Here is a 22,280-nt window from a genome sequence, read left to right on the forward strand (position 1 = left end):
GGAATAGTAGTACGTTTAGCAAGAGTAGAGATAGCCCCATCAACTTTAGGGATGTTGTCCCAAAACTCTAATCTGTCAGATGGCACAGGATACAATTTCTTAAACCTTTGAGAAGGAGTAAATGAAGTACCCATATTATTCCATTCCCTAGAAATTACTTCAGAAATAGCATCAGGGACAGGAAAAACTTCTGGAATAACCATAGGAGGTTTAATAACCGAATTTAAACGCTTAGTAGATTTAGTATCAAGAGGACTAGATTCCTCCATCTCTAAAGCGATTAAAACTTCTTTAAGTAAAGAGCGAATAAATTCCATCTTAAATAAATATGAAGATTTATCAGTGTCAATATCTGAGATAGATTCCTCTGAACCAGAAAAATCCTCATCAGAAACAGACAAATCAGAATGATGACGGTCATTTAAAATTTCATCTGAAAAATGAGAAGTTTTAAAAGACCTCTTACGTTTACTGGAAGGAGGAATAACAGACATAGCCTTCCTAATAGATTTGGAAACAAATTCTCTTATATTAACAGGAACATCCTGAGTATTAGATGTTGAGGGAACAGCAACAGGTAATGGTATATTACTAATGGAAATACTATCTGCATTAGCAAGCTTATCATGACATTCATCACAAACTACAGCCGGAGGAACAGTTACCACAAGTTTACAACAAATGCACTTAACTTTGGTAGAACCAGCATCAGGCAGCGTCTTTCCAGAAGTAGATTCTGATCCAGGGTCAATCTGAGACATCTTGCAATATGTAATAGAAAAAACAACATATAAAGCCAAATTATCAAATTCCTTAAATGACAGTTTCAGGAATGGGAAAAAATGCCAATGAATAAGCCTCTAGCAACCAGAAGCAATGAAAAAATGAGACTGAAATAATGTGAAAAAAAGGTGGAGACAAGAATGACGCCCACATTTTTTAGCGCCAAAAAAGACGCCCACATTATTGGCGCCTTAAAATTTTTTGGCGCCACATCCGGTAACGCCGACATTTTTGGCGCAAAACGTCAAAAGAATGACGCAATCACAAACAACTTCCCGCGTCAAGTATGACGCCGGAAATGACAAAAATATTTTTTGCGCCAAAAAAAACGCGCCAAGAATGACGCAATAAATTGAAGCATTTTCAGCCCCCGCGAGCCTAACAGCCCACAGGGAAAAAAGTCAATTTGAAAACAATTTTTAAGGTAAGAAAAAATTGAATATTCATATGCATTAACCCAAATAATGAAACTGACATGTCTGAAATAAGGAATATTGATCATCCTGAATCAAGGCAAATATAAGTTTAAAGACATATATTTAGAACTTAATATATAAAGTGCCCAACCATAGCTTAGAGTGTCACAAAAAATAAGACTTACTTACCCCAGGACACTCATCTACATATAGTAGATAGCCAAACCAGTACTGAAACGAGAATCAGTAGAGGTAATGGTATATAAGAGTATATTGTCGATCTGAAAAGGGAGGTAAAGAGATGAATCTCTACGACCGATAACAGAGAACCTATGAAATAGATCCCGTAGAAGGAGACCATTGAATTCAAATAGGCAATACTCTCTTCACATCCCTCTGGCATTCACTGCACTCTGAGAGGAAAACCGGGCTCCAGCCTGCTGCGAAGCGCATATCAACGTAGAATCTAGCACAAACTTACTTCACCACCTCCACAGGAGGCAAAGTTTGTAAAACTGAATTGTGGGTGTGGTGAGGGGTGTATTTATAGGCATTTTGAGGTTTGGGAAACTTTGCCCCTCCTGGTAGGAATGTATATCCCATATGTCACTAGCTCATGGACTCTTGCTAATTACATGAAAGAAATAAAGTTAGCACTTACCTTAAGACTTCTGCCAGGCAGCACGGCAGCTCACTAGGTTTGAGAGGCAAGTTCCCTCACATGGACCTGTGGAAGAAACAAAGACTGAGTAATCTTACTCAGGCTTGCATAGATAGGGCAGCATTAATACATGGGAGGTGCAGTGAGGATTGTACCCCACAAGTTCCCATTGCTTGAAAGCCACCACTGCTCTACTGAAGAGACTGATATGGATACGGCTACACCCTAGGACAAATCAGAACAATCTTGCACTGCTGAAAAATAATAAAATCTTGCTTGAAGAATCTACTTTTCCAACACCTAACTTTACCACTTCCTTGCTCTAACGTAGGAAAAGAGAATGAGTGGGGTTAGGTTAGGGAGGTGATATTTAACAGTTATGCTGTGGTGCTCTTTGCCGCCTCCTGCTGGGCAGTAGTGATAATTCCAATAGTAATTAGACTTTGACGTCACCTATGATGTACAGGAGGGCCGCCAACTTGCCGTGCCCGCCTTGCGACATTGAGCAGATTTACCGGGGAGTGCTGTGGCTGATGCGGGTTACAGGGAGGAGGGTGCGCTGGGACTTATGTGGGTTGGGGGCTGATGGTGGTTACAGGCGGTGCGGTGCTTATGATGTTAAAGGGGGTGCTTATTGGGAGGTTACAGTGGGAGCTGATGGGACTTATGTAGGTTACACAGGGGGTGCTATTGGGGGTTACAGTGGGAGCTGATGGCGCTGTGGCTGATGCGGGTTACAGTGAGGGGGCTGTTTAGCATTTAAAGTCTTCATTTCAAATCTTTAAAAATAATGTATTAGGTGTTACTTATGCCAATTTTGAGAGGGGCCTGGAACCTATCTCCCTCACTTCCTATTGACTTACATTATAAACTGGGTTTCAATTTACAACGGTTTCGATTTACAACTATTCCTCCTGGAACCTAACCCCGGCGTAAACTGAGGGCTACCTGTATGTATATATATATATATATATATATATATATATATACACACACACATCTTTAGACATGCATATGTATGTATCTCTATGATAAAGACCATTGCAGCATTTTTTTCATAACACCTGAGACCTCATATCTTTGAACCCTTATAAGTTTTTGTGCAATTGTTTTTTTAAAATAATTTTTATTAGTAAGTGTTATAAGTGTAACTTTCAAATGTATTTTGAAGTGTTTTGTGACACTTTTTTTTTTGTTGTGCATCGGTTAAGGTGATGGTAAATTCAAGCTTATAAATTTTTATACTTTGGAAGTACTAATTATTAAATGCACAGTGATGCCTGATTTTTTTTAAATAAACTTTTTTTAAAGCCGCTCCGCTGCCTGTGCTCCGGCCGCCTCCCTCTGAGAATTTCTGTAATCTCAATTTGACAGACATGTGCATCAATTTGACAGACAGGTGCATCATCCAATAGGGACTGCACCATGCACCCTATGTCAGTCTAGTATAAGCACGCTACCATGCTGGTGATTTAAAGCAGCATCGCCAGAACTACAACTGTGATGTGTAATTTATGTGCATTATACTGTAAAAACATGAAATTATGCTTGCATGATAATTTAATTTCCATCTGTGGGAGGCGAGTCCACTGCTTCATTCATTACTTGTGGGAATTAAGAACCTGGCCACCAGGAGGAGGCAAAGACACCCCAGCCAAAAGCTTAAATACCTCCCCCACTCCCCTCATCCCCCAGTAATTCTGCCAAGGGAACAAGGAACAGTAGGAGAATATCAGGGTATATATGGTGATAGAAGAATAATATTAAATTTAGGTCCCCCCCCCCCCAGAGAAACGGGCGGGAGCAGTGGACTCTCCTCCCACAGTTGGAAATGAAATGATCAGGTAAGCATATTTTATGTTTTCCATCTTAATGGGAGGAGAGTCCACTGCTTCATTCATTACTTGTGGGAACAAATACCCAAGCGCTAGAGGACACTGAATAAAAAAAACGGGAGGATAAAAGGAGGAGGACCCTATACTGAGGGCACCACAGCCTTTCTCCCAAAAGCTGCTTCCGCCGAAGCAAAAACTTCAAATTTGTAAAATGTTGCAAAAGAATATAAAGAGGATCAAGTAGCCGCCTTACAAATCTGCTCCATAGAAGCCTCTTTCTTAAAGGCCCAAGAAGAAGCCACAGCTCTAGTTGAACAATCCTCAGAGGAGGATTATGTCCCGCTGGCTCAATGCAAAACGGAGGACACTCTTCAGCCAAAAAGATAAGGAAGTCGAAGAGGCCCTCTGACCCCCACGCTTCCCGGAAAGAGAACAAACAGAGAAAGAAGTTTGTCTAAATTTCTATGTGGCCTGAAGATAGGACTTCAAGGCACAAATCACATCCAGAATTACGTTGAAAGGAACCACAATCTCTTGATTGATGTTGTGAATTGACACAACCTTAGGAAGAAAACCTAACTTGGTTCGTAGAACAGCCTTATCAGCATGGAAAGCCAGATAAGGAGGGACGCATTGCAAGGCAGTAATCACAGATACTCTGCGCGCAGAAGCAATAGCCCGTAGAAAAGGAACCTTCCAAGACATAATTTAATGTCTACTTCATACATAGGCTCCAACGGAGCCCGTGCAAAACCTAAAGAACAAGATTTAAACTCCAAGGAGGAGCAATAGATCTAAACACAGGTCTGATCCTAGCAGAGCCTTAACCAGTGACTGCACATAAGGAGGCTCAGCGAACGTCTTGTGCAGTAACACAAAAAGGGCCAAAATCGGTCCCCTCAGGGGACTTGCAGAAAAACCCTTCTCCAGATCATCCTGGAGAACAGAATAAGTAGGTCCTCCACACCTTATGATAGATGCGACAAGCAACCAGCTATGAGCTTGAATGAGAGTAAAAATAACACTCTCAGAAAACCCTCTCTTGGCTAGGACTAAGTGTTCAATCTCTACGCAGTCAGCCTCAGAGATCTTAGACATAGATGAACAAAGAGACTTTGGTCAGCAGATACCTGAGACAAGGTAACTTCCACGGAGGAGATAACGACATCCCCACTAGTCCACAAAGCATATCCTTCTCGGCCAAGACGGAGCAATCAGTATCACTGACGCATGCTTGATTCGAGTGGTAGTGGTAACGGCCGTAAAAGATAAATTAGATTGAACCTCCAAGGCACCACTAACGCATCTGTTTTACCCGACTGAGGATCCCTGTACCTTGACCCATATCTGGGTAACTTGGTAATGAGACATCATAAGATCTTCCTCTTGCAAATCTCCGCAAACACTCAGGATAGAGAGACCAATCCCCCGGATTAAAGTATTGTCTGCTGAGGAAATCCACATCCCAGTTGTCCACACCCGGAATGTGGATCGCTGACAGCGAACAAATGTTGGTCTCCGCCCACTCTAGAATCCGAGATACTTCCCTCATAGCTAGGGAGCTTTTCGTTCTCCCCTGATGGTTGATGTAATCCACCGAGGATATATTGTCCGATTCAAATCTAACAAACTGGGACGAACCCAGCAGAGGCCAAGCCTTCAGAGCATTGTGTATTGCCCGAAAATTCAAAATGCAATCAGGAAGGAGCTTTTCCTCCTGAGTCCATAGGCTCCGTGCCTTCCTGGCACCCCAAACATCTCCCCATCCTGACAGACTTACAACCGTAGTCACATCACCCAGGATGGTCTTGAGATGGACATCCCTTGAGACAAATGATCCGGACAAAAACACCAAGAGAGCGATTCTCTCAATCAGTTGTCCAGAGAAATCTGTTGAGACACATCCGAATGATCGCCGTTCCACTGCTTCAGCATGCACAGTTGCAACAGTCTGAGGTGAAACCTGGCAAAGGAAATGATGTCCATGCTGGACACCATGAGACCAATCACCTCCATACACCGAGCCACAGATGGCCTTAAGGAGGTCTGGAGGGCAAGACATGTTGAAGCTAGCCTGCAACGTCTCTGGTCTGTTAGAAATTTTCTATGGAGACTATTATAGTACCCAGGAATTCTACCCTGGTACTTGATACAAGAAAACTCTCTCTAGATTTATCTTCCATCCATGGGATCGAAGAAGACTCTGAATGGTCCACTCTCTGAAAAACTTCATTGGCCGGGAATCAAACCCGGGTCAACTACTTGGAAGGCAGCTATGCTCACCACTATACCAGCTAGACCAAACAGAAGATCAATAAACTGGAAGTGCTGGTCCAGGAACGCAAACCTTAGAAACTGGAAGTGGTCCTTGAGGATGAGTACGTGAAGGGAGCATCCTTCAAATCTATCCCTTTTCGAACAAAGGGAAGAATGGACCGATTGTCTCCCTCTTGAACGAGGGGACATTTAAAAATTTGTTTAAGCACTCCAGGTCCAAATCGGTCTGAAAGTTCCCTCCTTCTTTGGAACCACGAAAAGGTTTGAATAGTATTCCAAACCTCTCACTGTGATAGGCACCGGTACAATAACTAAGAAGAAGACTGACCCCGTACGCACCCCAGAAAGGTATCCCTCCTTTCTGGTCAGGAAGACAGGAGAGAGAGGAGGAACTGCCCTTGGGTGGCTGAGATTTTAAATCTATCTTGTAACCCTGAGCAATGACCTCCAGGACCCATGGATCCTGCACGTCCCTGAAGCAAGCGACTGAAAAGAGTGACAGTCTGCCCCCTACACGATCCAAAAGAGGACCACGGACTGCCCGTTTATGCTGACTTAGACTAAGCGGGCTTCTTGCTCTGCTTGGATTTATTCCAGGACTGAGCCGGCTTCCAAGAACTCTTGGTTTGCTCAGGCTTCGCTGAGGACTGCTGACAAGGGCTTTATCAAAATGAAAAGAACGAAAATTGTCCCTTAGACTCGTTCATATTCTCTTGCGGTAAAAGGGCACCCTTGCCCCCTGCAACCGTGGAGATAATTGAGTCCAGGACTGGACCAAACAAAATCATTCCCTTAAAGGGGAGGGAAAGAAGTCTAGACTTAGAAGTCAAATCCGCAGACCATTACCTCAGCCAGGGCCCGATGGGCCTGAACAGTAAAAGCTGAAGCCTTAGAATTTAGGCGAATAATCTGCCTAAATAAGACAAGAAAAAAGGGCGCCTCCTAGTGTAGCCAATACAGAACTGGGCAAATGTGATAAGATCTAAATTTTATACTCACAAATTGTGAAGGCAGAGGTAGTGCCAAGGAAAACGGTCTGGGAACTTAGCAGTGTCCCAGTTGACTGTGCACCAAATGTCAGGGCAGCTCCTCCTGTTGAGTTGTTATAGGAATCTAAGAAAATGGAAGATGTACAGAGGGCGACTCCTAGTGCAGATCAGTTAGCATTAAATTGTCCCACTAACAACTCCCCTTAGAAGTATACTCACACAGTGGGAAGCACACTATAGTGCTAATGTAGCTTGCTGGGTATATTGCAGTGGCCCAGCGCACATGTACACTCTGGCAATGAACTGTTCCAAGGTATTTTTTGAGATATTCCAATGAAACAATAGGAGACTTCAGTGAATAAAAAGAACTTTATAAAATAATAATAATCTGCCTAATAGCATCACAGATAAAAGAATTAGCAACCCTCAAGGCCGTAAATCTTTCCTGAGTAACGTCGAGGGGACCTCTCCACCGCGATCAAATCCTATCAGGAGTCACACCAGAAAGGTTGTTCCTCCAGTAACCGTGGCAACGGCCACCTCCGGTTGAAACAAATATCCCATATGTTGAAACAACTTTCTTAACAGAGTTGCCATCCTTTATCCATGGGCTCTTCAAACGAAGAGCTATCCTCAAAACGTGAAGATAGCGCCATCCTCTTTTAGGGACGGAACCTCACAACTCCATTGAGAGTCCAGGAACGATCCAGTCCCATTCATTCTTAATAATGTTCGCCATCTAACAGGAGCAGGGAAGGATAAGGTACCACCCTGTCCTCAAACTCTATCCAATTTAGGAATCAGAGGTTCCTCAGGCAATTTGGCCTCTGGAACCACTGAATTTGCCAAAAAATCTTAAATTATGATTACCTGATAATTTTGATGAGAAGAATCCACAGCTGCATTCATTACTTTTCAGAACCTGTCCACCAGGAGGAGGCAAAAACACACCATAGTAGGAGAAATATTAGGGTGAAAAAGGTGCCAGAAGAAGAAACTAAACTATGGCCCCCTCATCGAAAAAACACGGGCGGGGAGCTGTGGACTCTTTCCGTCAGAAGAAAAGAAAAAATTATCCGGTAAGCATAATCTAAGATTTTCTTCTTAAACGGGAAGAGTCTACAGCTGCATTCATTACTTTTTGGAAAACAATACCAAAGCTATAGAGGACACTGAATGCAAACAAATGGCGGGTACAGAAGGTGGTCCCTTCGAAAGGCACCACAGCCTGGTATTACCACAAAAAGAGTATAAAAAGAAACAAGGTAACTGCCCATCAGTTAAACAACCAGCAAAGCCATGCTGGAGACCACTCAAAATCCATAGATTCCGCTGAGCACAAAGCCTACGAGGAGCCAAGTCCCGCAGGCTCCAGTCGCACTACCCGAAGGAAGTACCTCCCCTACCCCCGAAGGAGAGAACAGAGTACCCGAAGAAGGTCCAAAGGACCATTAGACTAGGGAAGAAAACCCCAAGACAAGCGAAACGAAGGTTGTTACAAGACAACCACCCAGGAGAAGAACTCTCTAGAAAGACAATCCTATTCCCGAGAGTGACACTCCCAACCAATGAGAAAGCGATGGCGAGGATGAACAAAATCCACCCTCGGATCCTCTGACACAACACCATATGACTGATGGTGTGTTAAGGAACCACAAGCTCCCCAGAGCCCTAGCCCAGCAGATACAACTGCTAAAACTAGTCACATACAGGTAGGAAACCCTAACCCATATCAGGACAGAAGGTAACCCAGAGCCCACCGACAGGATGGAGGAACTACCTGTCCCAGCAGAAAAAAGGGACTCACTGTGAAACACAGAATCACAATGAACAGCATAGTGAGCTCCAGCTCCACGGCAGCAAAACTGACCCTAAGCCATCATGGGACCCCATCCCACAGAGAGTGCCGGATATCGATGACAACTCCCGTCCAGGATGAATCCGGACCCCAAAAAGGCATCCAACACCAGCAGTGAAATGTAACCAGTGGAGAAAGGAACACCAGAGAACCCCCCACCAGGGGCCAACAGAAGTACACGGCCAGACCCCACTCTGAAAAATGGACCCAGCCCAAAAAGGAGAACGGAGAGCCTAAGAGGAACAAACCCTTGACCAATTACTAGCATCAGGCATGCTACCACGACTGCCAAACAGCTCACAAGCACACATTCCAGATGCAATAGCTGCAGCTGGTTGCAAACTGCAAACCATCCGCTTGCTAGGTAGCTAGGCTAACTATCTGGCCACTACAGGTGGACCATAATAGATAAGTCATGTACGGGTTTTAACCCTTGCACATTTCCCTTCCCTAAAGAAGGAGCACTCCCAAAAAAAGGAAGATAGGGCATTGAGCCATAACAATACCCTAGTACCAGAACCAGCCTTCATAGCCTCTAGCACACAAGGGAGGAAGAAAAAACCTCGAACGAAAAGATAGGACCCACAGGGTCTCCATGGAAAACCGTAAGACTTCCAAAATCCTCCCCAAGAGGACAAATGCCAAGGGGACCACTTCTCCAGCCGTAGACAGGGCGAAGAGGCTTAAAGAGAAACGGTTAGCAATACCATTCAGCAATAACTCAACGACCTGAAGGGACAAGCGGTTGTTCTAAACCCTAAGGTTTCAAACGGCACCACCCATGACCAAATCTAACGATCCGGACCTAAAACTCAGTCAAGAGACATGGCCCTAAGCCAGGCCCCCCAAAAACAGGGGCAGGCCGAATGACCTGAGGAAACCCCAGGTTGCCTCATACAGAGATGAGCACTCTAGGTAGTGCATTCGCAAGAAACTCAGACCAAGAGCATAGACAAATATCTAGACAGGTCTAAGAGATGGCAATCCACACCCATAGGTGGAGCTGAACCCTGAACCCTCTGCAACCCCAGAGAACAATAGTTCCTAGAGATTCAAGTGCAATACTCCAAGAAAAATTATCATTTTATTGCAATTTGTAATACAAAGTGAAGAGACAATCAGCCGCAGCTGGATTCAATTTCTCCAGGGAACTCCAAGGTCACCAGGAACAGGGTTCCATATAATGGAGAACACCCAACAAAAGCTGGATTCAAACTCGCAACCTTAGCCATGTGGGCAACTGGCAACCCACTAGGCTACCCGGCAGGCTGAACAAGCCCCTTAGACGGAGAGCTAAAATCCTCCCAGGATCACCCTCCCGGAAATCCCTGTACCACACAAGGAAGAACCTAGAAAAAAAACCAGAACTCCTCTGCAGAGCGAACCAGGGGCGGTTGCCGTGGAAAAAAATGGGAAGAGACTCAACCCCTGTGCTCCCTCTTATGAGAGCGTGTGATACGCAGAAACGAGGGAAGACGGACATATCTGCACTTCCGAACTCAGATGACCGGACCACCCTAAAAGGGAAAAAAGTAGTCCCAGCAACCTCAATAGGTACCGTGACTACCACAAGAAAAACAGACACCCGTAAGATACCAAGATAGAACAAAAAAACCTCCAGAACCCACCAGGAGACATAGACAGGTCCGCACCCGGACCCCAACCTAAGGAAAAACGGTAGAGGAACAAACCTCTGATTCAGTGGAAGAGAGTACTCTAGAACGAAAAATCGGCACATAACTGATGGGCATGGATAACCATTTCATATTCATTGCAAGACATATAATCCGAATCAGAGATATCGGTCTCCAAAAAATCAGAATCCTCCATAACTTAGAGATTGTAATTATGGACAAACACTAAAGGCACCTTACACCCCCCAATGGCTGGGTCACTCACCACATCCCGTGAACCAGACAGCTAACAAACAAACTCCCTTCGTCGCCACTTGGTCAAGGTGCGGACATGGAATACAACGTGACCACACCTGGTCACGAGGTGCATCGTGTAAGCCAAAAAAAGAGCGCCAGTTCCTAGGACCGCGCAATCTGATGATATAAGGCCGTTATGTCTGAATAGCCATGAGCCCAAGTATCACTACACATAACAAACATGATTAAAGATTGAACAGGGGGGTTCAATAACCCCCCTCAGGAGATATTGACCCTTGATTCCATTTAAGATAAAGGAGTCCCATTGGGGTCCTGGCTTCTTTCGTTAATATTATATTCACATATCAAAATAAAATGAAACGATCTTACCGGAATCTATGCCGTGGAACAGGAACACGGCCCTTCAAGTGTGACAGATAGTAGCATCGCTTCTGACATGGACTTGAGTGAATAAAGGCAGGCATTACAACTTGTCAACGCTGAATGCCCAGAAGCTGTTAATATGAGTCGGAAGAACTACCCCTGCATCTCCGGACTCTAACTTTCATCCATGCTCTCACTGAGAGGCTGACAGGATTACTTAAAACTCCAGTCCCATTTCGAAGAGTACTACCCGCCATAAGAGACACTTATCTTCTGACACTTCTCTGCCAACCTCCTGAGACGAAAGGCAAAGAATGACTGGGGATGAGGGAAGTGGGGCAGGCATTTAAGCCTTTGGCTGGGGTGTCTTTGCCTCCTCCTGATGGCCAGGTTCTGAATTCCCAAAAGTAATGAATGCAGCTGTGGACCCGTTTAAGAAGAAAACTTCCTTTAGAAGAAAGTGCAAATTCCTAAAACTAAAGTCTGGTTCCTCCGCAGCCGGTTTAGAGGCAGCAGACTCCGACCCAGAATGTTCATACTCTGAAGTCTCAGAAAGAACTTCATCCTCTGATAACCCTATCAGTTAAGTCCAATACATTATCTGATGTACACTGGGAAGGAGTGCAATATGTAACCTTTTGCTTGCGCTTAGCACGGGGGCAAGGTTAAGCATACACCGCCGTCTGAGCTGCCCAGTAACGTCTGGTGAATAAATGGCCCCCTCCAGATGGAGGATCAGCAATGCTACGGGAAACTGCATGTGTAGAGAGATAAGCATGTAGGGTATGCACCTCACTGGACGACAACTCCTCAGAGGTGGACGGCTCAGTGGTTTCAAACATGTTTGATATTATCACATTATCAAGGAATATGGAACATAATTGAGGGTGCGGTACTAAGGCCTCCTCACAATATAAACAGGAATTACTCTTTAGGAATAGAGGGAGTGCCCTCTAAGTAACATAATCCTCCATTGCTAATGCAATAACCGGAGAACTATAGAAATAAAACATTTTATTAAAAAAACCTGCACCTTTATATCCCAATGGCTGGGGCACTCACCACCTCCCATGACCCAGACAGTACAGAGAGTTAGGACTCCTTTCTGATAGACAGCCAATCAGGAAAGAGGGAAAGAATCACATGGTGCACAATGCAGGACCATCCCTGCTATGAGAAAAAGCACGCCAAGCTTGTAAGCTGCAGGGCTCTCAAAGTGAAAGCGAAACCTGTATATTCCATAACAGTCTATGAGCCCATAACATCTCACACATAGAAACAGCATAAAATCAAATAAACATACAAGATTATTCCCCCCTGTTCAATAATCCCCCTCAGGAGATATTAACCCTTGATTCTATACAGATAAAAGGAGTCACACTGTGACCCTGTCTTCTAGCATTATCATACATGTATAAAAATTGAAACAATCTTACCAGAATCTATGCCGTGGAACAGGAACACGGCCTTTCAAGTGTGACAGGTTAGTAGCATCGCTCCTGACATGGACTTGAGAGCAGAAAGCAGGCAGCGAAACTCGTCAACGCCGATTGCTTATGGAGCTGTTAATCTGAGTCAGGATGGTTTTGCAGAGATGATACGCCCTGCATCTCCGGACCATTCTCTAACTGAGAGGCTGACAGGACTACTTAAAACTCCAGACCCATTGCGAAGAGTACTACCCTCCATAAGAGACTACTCCAAATCTTCCGACACTTCTCTGCCCAACCTCCTGTAACGAAAGGCAAAGAATGTCTGGGGGATGAGGGGAGTGGGGGAGGTAAATAAAACAAAACAGAAGGCTGCTGAGCAACAGTTCCAAAACCAAAGATGCTTTATTCCATTAAAACAAGAAAGATACAACACGCCAAAAAGAGGGTTCCCTGCAATCTTATATGTTTCGCGCCGTGAAGCGCTTACTCAGTGGGGGAGGTATTTAAGCCTTTGGCTGGGGTGTCTTTGCCTCCTACTGGTGCCCAGGTTCTTAATTCCCACAGGTAATGAATGAAGCAGTGGACTCTCCTCCCATTAAGATCGTAATTGATATTTTTTTTTTTTAAGTTTGCTTATTGTAAAACGTGTTTTTTATTTTTGCGTTTTTGGTTTAGAAACAAAATGAACAGTATATTTAATATATATATATAATATCTTTCATAGAAAGATGTCCGTGGCCAAAACTGTTTCTCAGGGTACCAACCGAGTTTCTACAGTCTGTATCCAACTCTATCAACCACATTTCCACAATCCCAGTTGGTACAATGAGTACAAGGGTTAACCACGGACTCGTAAAATGAGTGTGAGTTGCCACTTTAAACTAAGCCTTTATAGTGAATAAAATTTTGAGTTTAATGTCCCTTTATTTTTTTCTGTAAATCATATGAAACAGCAGAATCTAACAATTATTTAATACAATATTAAATATATACCATTGATATTATATTTGATTTCCAAAATGTTTATCATTTCAGAATGGAGTTACTAAAAGGTTACTATTTTCTACCTTTACTGCTTCTTATTCTAATTTGAAAAGAACACATAGATGGATAATGTTTAAAAATAAAATGCACATGATATATACAGTATATACACATACATATGCTACATCATGTATTAGAGAATCTGGGTATAAATGGATTAAAAACACATAGTAGGACAGTCTCATTTGCATGTTCTTACACATAACATTTATATAATCTATAAGCACCATATCCTAATTAAATCTCAGAGTTTATCTGGGCATATGCACCACAAAATATTATTTTAACCATATTTGCAGATTAAGGTTCTTTGTTTAATTTTCTATACTCACCATAAATTACTTTGTGGTTGGTTTAGCTACCATCAACAGTTCTACAGATCAGCAGCAAGATAAGAATCTCATTTGCCAGTCCTTGCTTAGAATTCTCTAGTTGCAGTTGAAAACAATGTGTGCTTTTTAATCTGTAAAGAAACAGACCTTTGTAACTGTCTCTATTACAAATGATTAATTCACTACATAATATATTTATAATGCTATGATTTTTGCTCACTATTTTTAACACAGCATAACCTAATTTTACATCTGGTCAAAAAAAAAAAAAAAAAATATATAAGCATCTCCCATGTGATGTTAGCATTTATATTTAACTTCAATTAAAAGCACTGCTTAAAAAGGTACATGAAACTCAAAGTTAAAACTTTCATGATTCAGATGGAGAATGTAATTTTAAGACGTTTAAATTCACTTCCATTATCAAATTTACTTTGTTTTCTTGTTTTCCTTTGTTTCATACACATGCTCAGCAATGCATTATACTGGGAGCCAGCTGCTGATTGGTGGCTATATTTATCTCTTGTCATTGGTTTACCAGGTCTATTTAGCTAATATATTATATATATTATGTCCCTTTAACCTGTACACACTGTCAAACAAAATTTATGCTTACCTGATAAATGTATTTCTCTTGTGGTGTATCCAGTCCACGGGTTCATCCATTACTTGTGGGATATTCTCCTTCCCAACAGGAAGTTGCAAGAGGACACCCACAGCAGAGCTGTCTATATAGGTCCTCCCCTAACTGCCACCCCCAGTCATTCGACCGAAGACAAGCAAGAAAAAAGGAGAAACTATAGGGTGCAGTGGTGACTGAAATTTAAAAAATAAAAAACACCTGCCTTAAAATGACAGGGCGGGCCGTGGACTGGATACACCACAAGAGAAATAAATTTATCAGGTAAGCATAAATTTTGTTTTCTCTTGTAAAGGTGTATCTAGTCCACGGGTTCATCCATTACTTGTGGGATACCAATACCAAAGCTTTAGGACACAGATGAAGGGAGGGACAAGGCAGGAACTTAAACGGAAGGCACCACTGCCTGTAAGACCTTTCTCCCAAAAATAGCCTCCGAAGAAGCAAAAGTATCGAATTTGTAGAATTTAGAAAAAGTGTGAAGCGAAGACAAAGTCGCCGCCTTACAAATCTGTTCAATAGAGGCCCCATTTCCAAAAGCCCATGTGGAAGCCACCGCTCTAGTGGAATGAGCTGTAATTCTTTCAGGAGGCTGCTGGCCAGCAGTCTCATAAGCTAAGCGGATTATGCTTCTCAGCCAAAAAGAAAGAGAAGTTGCCGAAGCCTTTTGGCCTCTCCTCTGTCCAGAGTAGACAACAAACAAAGCAGATGTTTGACGAAAATCCTTCGTAGCTTGTAAATAAAACTTTAAAGCACGAACCACATCAAGATTGTGTAAAAGACGTTCCTTCTTTGAGGAAGGATTAGGACATAATGAAGGAACAACAATCTCCTGATTGATGTTCTTATTAGATACTACCTTAGGAAGAAACCCAGGTTTGGTACGCAAAACTACCTTATCTGCATGGAAAATCAGATAAGGGGAATCCCACTGTAAAGCAGATAACTCCGAAACTCTTCGAGCCGAGGAGATAGCTACTAGGAACAGAACTTTCCAAGATAAAAGATTAATATCTATGGAATGCAAAGGTTCAAACGGAACCCCTTGAAGAACTTTAAGAACTAAATTTAAACTCCATGGCGGAGCAACAGGTTTAAACACAGGCTTAATTCTAACTAAAGCCTGACAAAATGCCTGAACGTCTGGAACCTCAGCCAGACGTTTGTGCAAAAGAATAGACAGAGCAGAAATCTGTCCCTTTAAGGAACTAGCAGACAATCCTTTCTCCAATCCCTCTTGGAGAAAGGATAAGATTCTCGGAATCCTGACTTTACTCCATGAGTAACCCTTGGATTCACACCAATGAAGATATTTGCACCATATCTTATGATAGATTTTCCTGGTGACAGGCTTTCGAGCCTGAATTAAGGTATCAATGACCGACTCGGAAAAACCAATCTTTGATAGAATCAAGCGTTCAATCTCCAAGCAGTCAGACGCAGAGAAATTAGATTTGGATGTTTGAAAGGACCTTGAAGTAGAAGGTCCTGCCTCAGCGGCAGAGTCCATGGTGAAAAGGATGACATGTCCACCAGATCTGCATACCAAGTCCTGCGTGGCCACGCAGGAGCTATCAAAATCACTGAAGCTCTCTCCTGCTTGATCTTGGCAATCAGACGAGGGAGCAGAGGAAACGGTGGAAACACATAAGCCAGGCTGAAGGACCAGGGCACTGCTAGAGCATCTATCAGCGCTGCCTTGGGATCCCTGGACCTGGACCCGTAACGAGGAAGCTTGGCGTTCTGACGAGACGCCATGAGATCCAGTTCTGGTTTGCCCCATAGTTGAATCAACTGGGCAAATACCTCCGGATGGAGCTCCCACTCCCCCGGATGAAAAGTCTGCCGACTTAGGAAATCCGCCTCCCAGTTCTCTACTCTTGGGATATGGATAGCTGGGAGATGGCAAGAGTGAACCTCTGCCCATAGAATTATCTTTGAAACCTCCAACATCGCCAGGGGGCTCCTTGTACCCCCCTGATGGTTGATATAGGCTACAGTTGTGATGTTGTCCGACTGAAATCTGATGAACTTGACTGCAGCTAGCTGAGGCCAAGCCTGAAGAGCATTGAATATCGCTCTTAGTTCCAGAATGTTTATCGGAAGGAGGGCTTCCTCCTGAGTCCACGAACCCTGAGCCTTCAGGGAGTTCCAGACTGCGCCCCAGCCCAGAAGGCTGGCATCTGTCGTCACTATAGTCCATTCTGGGCTGCGGAAGCTCATTCCCCTGGACAGATGGACCCGAGATAGCCACCAGAGAAGAGAATCCCTGGTCTCTTGATCCAGATTTAGCAGAGGGGACAAATCTGTGTAATCCCCATTCCACTGATTGAGCATGCAAAGTTGCAGTGGTCTGAGATGTGGGCGGGCAAACGGAACTATGTCCATTGCCGCTACCATTAAGCCGATTACTTCCATACACTGAGCCACTGACGGCTGAGAAGTGGAATAAAGAGCACGGCAGGAAGTTAGAAGCTTTGACAACCTGACCTCTGTCAGAAAAATCTTCATTTCTACTGAATCTATCACAATTCCTAGGAAGGAAACTCTTGTGAGAGGGGAGAGAGAACTCTTTTCTTCTTTCAGCTTCCACCCATGAGACCTCAGGAATGCCAGAACAATGTCCGTATGGGACTTGGCGATTTGAAAATTCAACGCCTGTATCAGAATGTCGTCTAGGTAAGGAGCCACTCGCTATGCCTCGTGGCCTTAGAACCGCCAGTAGGGACCCTAGAACCTTCGTAAAGATTCTTGGTGCCGTGGCTAACCCGAAGGGAAGAGCCACAAACTGGTAATGCCCGTCTAGGAAGGCAAACCTGAGAAACCGATGATGATCTCTGTGTATTGGAATGTGGAGGTAAGCATCCTTTAAGTCCACGGTAGTCATATATTGAGCCTCCTGGATCATAGGTAGGATGGTTCGAATAGTCTCCATCTTGAAGGATGGGACCCTGAGAAATTTGTTTAGGATCTTGAGATCCAAGATTGGTCTGAAAGTTCCCTCTATTTTGGGAACTATAAACAAATTTTAATAGAATCCTTGCCCCTGTTCCTCCCTTGGAACTGAGTGGATCACTCCCATAACCAGAAGGTCTTGAACACAACCTAAGAATGCCTCTCTCTATATCTGGTTTGCAGATAATTGTGAGAGATAAAATCTCCCCTTTGGAGATGAGGCTTTGAAATCCAGAAGATATCCCTGGGAAACAATCTCCAGAGCCCAGGGATCCTGGACGTCTCTTGCCCAAGCCTGGGCGAAGAGAGAAAGTCTGCCCCCAACTAGATCCGGTCCCGGATCGGGGGCTACTCCTTCATGCTGTCTTAGAGGCAGCAGCAGGTTTTTTGGCCTGCTTTCCCTTGTTCCAAGCCTGGTTAGGTCTCCAGACTGGCTTGGACTGGGCAAAATTTCCTTCTTGTTTTGCAGTAGAGGAAGTTGAAGCTGCGCCACTCTTGAAGTTTCGAAAGGAACGAAAATTAGTCTGTTTGGTCCTTAATTTGTTGGACCTATCCTGGGGAAGGGCGTGGCCTTTTCCTCCAGTAATATCAGAAATGATCTCCTTCAGTCCAGGCCCGAATAGGGTCTGCCCTTTGAAGGGGATGTAGAGAAGCTTAGACTTTGAAGTAACGTCAGCTGACCAGGATTTAAGCCATAGCCGCCTGAATGGCAAAACCTGAATTCTTAGCCGTTAGCTTTGTTAAAGGAAAAACGGCGTCAGAAATAAATGAATTGGCTAACTTAAGAGCTTTAAGCCTGTCTAGGATATCATCCAACGGGGTCTCCACCTGTAGAGCCTCTTCAAGAGATTCGAACCAGAAAGCCGCTGCAGCAGTGACTGGGGCAATGCATGCAAGAGGCTGGAGAATAAAACCTTGTTGTATAAAGATTTTCTTAAGGAAACCCTCTAATTTTTTATCCATTGGATCTAGGAAAGCACAACTGTCCTCAACGGGGATAGTTGTACACTTAGCTAGGGTAGAGACTGCTCCCTCCACCTTAGGGACCGTCTGCCACGAGTCCCGTGTAGCGGCATCTATGGGAAACATCTTTTTAAAAAAAGGAAGGGGAGAGAACGGTACACCTCGTCTATCCCATTCCTTTGTAATAATTTCTGAAAACCTCTTAGGGATTGGAAAAACATCAGTGTAAACAGGCAATGCAAAGTATTTGTCCATTTTACACAATTTCTCTGGGACTACAATGGTGTCACAGTCATCCAGAGATGCTAAAAACCTCCGTGAGCAACAAGCGGAGGTGTTCAAGCTTAAATTTAAATGCTGTCATTTCAGAGTCAGACTGAAGTAACGCCTTCCCTGAATCAGAAATGTCACCCACAGATAGAAGCTCTCCTGCTTCGGCTTCTGTACATTGTGAGGGTATATCAGACATAGCTACTAAAGCGTCAGAGAGCTCTGTATTTGTTCTAGCCCCAGAGCCGTCTCGCTTTCCTTGTAACCCTGGCAGTTTGGACAATACCTCTGTGAGAGTATGATTCATAACTGTCGCCATGTCTTGTAAGGTAAACGCATTGGACGAGCCAGATGTACTTGGCGTCACTTGCGCGGGAGATATAGGTTCTGACACATTGGGAGAGCTAGGTGGTTTAACCTCCCTTTTGTCAGTCTGAGAAACCTCTGGTGATAAATCTTTAAAACCCATAATATGGTCTTTATAACTTATAGAAAGGTCAGTGCATTTGGTACACATTCTAAGAGGGGGTTCCACAATGGCTTCTAAACATAATGAACAAGGAGTTTCCTCTATGTCAGACATGTTTAACAGACTAGTAATGAGACCAGCAAGCTTGGAAAACACTTTAATAAATGTGAAAAAAAAAAAGCAATTAAACAAAAACGGTACTGTGCCTTTAAGAGAAAAAAACTACCACATAAACTGCAAAACAGTGTTAAAAAGTAGTAAACTCTACGAAATTTTTACAGTGTGTATAAGAGACTAAAGCAGCATTGCACCCACTTGCAAATGGATGATTAACCCCTTAGGCCCCAAACCGGATTAGAAAAACTGTAAAAACGTTAAAAAACAGTCAAACACACTGCCACAGCTCTGCTGTGGCTCCTACCTGCCCTTAAACACAATTTTTGCAGGAAAAAACCCCTCTATAGTGGTCCTAGATGCCAGAGGACTCCTTTAGGGAAGCTGGATGTCTTAGTCTGAATATCAGCTGCGCATAAAGTGCGCAAAAATAGGCCCCTCCCACCATGCACTCAATGTCAGAGGGCCTTAAAAAAGTACTCCTAGGAGTAATCTAACAAGCCATGTGGAAAACTAGGCTCCAAATAAAGATTTATCACCCTCAGAAAAAACGTTTTTTTCTGTTTAAGTTATGCAAACGTTTTTACACTAAGTAATATGAGAGTTAACATGAATATTACCCTTATCTTGAAAGCATGATCCCAGTCATTGTTAAATCACTGTATCAGGCTTACCTCAAATATACCAGGCACTGTCAGCATTTTCTAGACCTTATAATCTCTCTAGCAAAAAATATACTGAACATACCTCAAAGCAGGTGATCTGCAAACCGTCCCCCCAACTGAAGTTTTCTTTCCATACTCTTCAGTTATGTGTGAGAACAGCAATGGACCTTAGTTACAAACCGCTAAGATCATAAACCTCCAGGCAGATTCTTCTTCCAATTTCTGCCTGAGAGTAAAACAGTACAACGCCGGTACCGTTTAAAAATAACAAACTCTTGATTGAAGGTAAAAACTACACTAAGTCACCACATATCTCTTGATACTTCCTTTCTTGTCGAGAGTTCCAAGAGAATGACTGGGGGTGGCAGTTAGGGGAGGAGCTATATAGACAGCTCTGCTGTTGGTGTCCTCTTGCAACTTCCTGTTGGGAAGGAGAATATCCCACAAGTAATGGATGAACCTGTGGACTGGATACACCTTTACAAGAGAAATAACAATCCAAAAAGACCACCGGTAGTATTCAATAAAAATGAGTTAAAATAATAGTACACAAGATGCATCTAAAAGTACATAATAATGCAAGATAATTATATAGAAGCGGTCAGAATAAACTCTATTTTAACTGTAACGGGATAAGCATAAATATGCTTAGCAGTAACGATATATGGTGAGCATTAATGTTCCTTAATACTAAAACTGCTGTGTGCCACTTTCATATGAATGTTCCGTTTTGTTTTAAAATAAAAATTGTACGGGAACAGGTGTATTTTACTTACCTTTACTGTGGCTACACCTTTGTCCTTATTGAAGTCCTTTAGGGGCTTTGGGCAATCTTACCGCAATGTATGATATTCCATGAGGCTACCTTCTACCTCCAGTGAGTTTTACATAGAAGCAGTCAGAATAAACTCTCTTTTAACTGTCCCGGTATAAGCATAAATATGCTTCTTAGCAGTACGAGGTAAGCCAATCGGGAAGCTCCTTCAACCTACACGGCTCCTATTCCTTGATAACAGAGCGCTCTGTGAACAAGAAGGTGCAATACCCCGAACAGCTGATTGCCGTAAGGATTTCTGCAGCTGAAGGAGCTTCCAGATTGGCTTACCTCATGCACATGACTACCAAACCCGGAAGTGTGATGAGTGGAGGAGATGCCTCAACAGCTGAGTCTGCGAGTCACTGGAAAACTCACCGGAGGTAGAAGGTAGCCGCAGGGAATATCATACATTCAGGACCGTCTTTAACACAGGGCAAAAGGGGCAGCTGCCCAGGGCCCAGTTTCTGTTGAGGGGCCCAAGAGTCCTAAAAAAAAAAAAAAAAAAAAAAAATTTTTTTTTTTTTATGGTTCATACCAGACTGCTGATGTGACATGGGGAACACATACATTCAATCCTAATACTGTCACAGTCAAAAGTACTCTGTTTATATATATATATATATATATATTTTTTTTTTAAACTGTGCCAGACCGTGCCAGTGTCATGTGACATGCCAAGCTATTGCCATGTGCTGTTTTAGATGTGCACTGTGCAGCACTGAATGCAAAGCGTTAACTTGGTATCCAGCCATTCCCACTGCATCAGAAAAGGTCCTACTGGGGTTACCACTGTTACCTTACCAGGTCACTGCTCTGGTGGTGGGGATTGTTTCTGGGTAGGGCTGACTGTAGGCGCATGCAGCAGAAAGCTGGAGCGGCAAGGACGTGAGGATTTGAGCATCTTTGCAGCTGCATACACTGCTCTCTTCAGTCTTGAGGCTGTGTGACTTATCCCACACTGTATCCATGCAGCCTTGGACAGACAGCATCCTGTCTGCTGGTCCCCTTAGCCCTGCTCTTTCTGCTGTGGCCCTAAGATCAACTAACTGAAGTTTGTTAGGGGAACAGTGCTTTGTAGAAAGGTGTCAGTGGGAAGAATAAGTGAGTGCACACACACCACTCCCCATGCAGCATTGTCTAGTGCAGGGTGAGAGGGAACTTGTTCCTAGCAAAGAAGTGACATGTGCAGCTGATGTATAGTGTCATGCTGATACTTCACAGATTAATGTAAGTTTTATTTTTATAGTTTTTGTTTTCTCTCTGTCTCAGATTTTACAGATTCCCATAGTAGTTCTGCTGTTCCAGTCAGTAAACTTATTTTTGTCTGCACCTCCATGCTTCCTCCTCAGTCTTTACCTTGCTTTGCTCCTGTTGGCTGCCCTAAATCTCTTTAACCAGCTAACCTCACACTATAATCACATTCAAAAGAATATTAAATTAATCCACAGTGGAGGAATTTATATATTTATTTACTTATTAGTTCTGCTTAGGTCCAGTTTCACAT

The 22,280-nt window shown here is 43.4% G+C and overlaps 2 protein-coding genes across 5 annotated transcripts in view; one reads left to right on the forward strand and one right to left on the reverse strand.

The window, feature by feature from the left end:
• PIGC (phosphatidylinositol glycan anchor biosynthesis class C) overlaps positions 1-22,280 on the reverse strand; it is a 212,078-nt gene that overhangs the window by 27,960 nt on the left and 161,838 nt on the right. For 3 of the 4 annotated variants that reach the window (XM_053693232.1, XM_053693230.1, XM_053693231.1), the window contains one exon: positions 13,884-14,014. The exons of the other annotated variant lie outside the window; for it this stretch is intronic. The gene's annotated coding sequence lies outside the window, so the exon portion shown is untranslated. The remainder of the gene's footprint in view (positions 1-13,883; positions 14,015-22,280) is intronic. 4 annotated transcript variants of the gene reach the window in all.
• The window catches only part of LOC128640725 (uncharacterized), a 131,577-nt gene continuing 120,081 nt past the window's right edge, over positions 10,785-22,280 (forward strand). The window contains exon 1 of the mRNA XM_053693154.1: positions 10,785-10,826. Coding sequence (XP_053549129.1) covers positions 10,785-10,826 — 42 coding nt within the window. The remainder of the gene's footprint in view (positions 10,827-22,280) is intronic.

The sequence above is a fragment of the Bombina bombina genome, chromosome 10 (assembly GCF_027579735.1).
Source record: "Bombina bombina isolate aBomBom1 chromosome 10, aBomBom1.pri, whole genome shotgun sequence".
Classification (NCBI taxonomy): domain Eukaryota; kingdom Metazoa; phylum Chordata; class Amphibia; order Anura; family Bombinatoridae; genus Bombina; species Bombina bombina.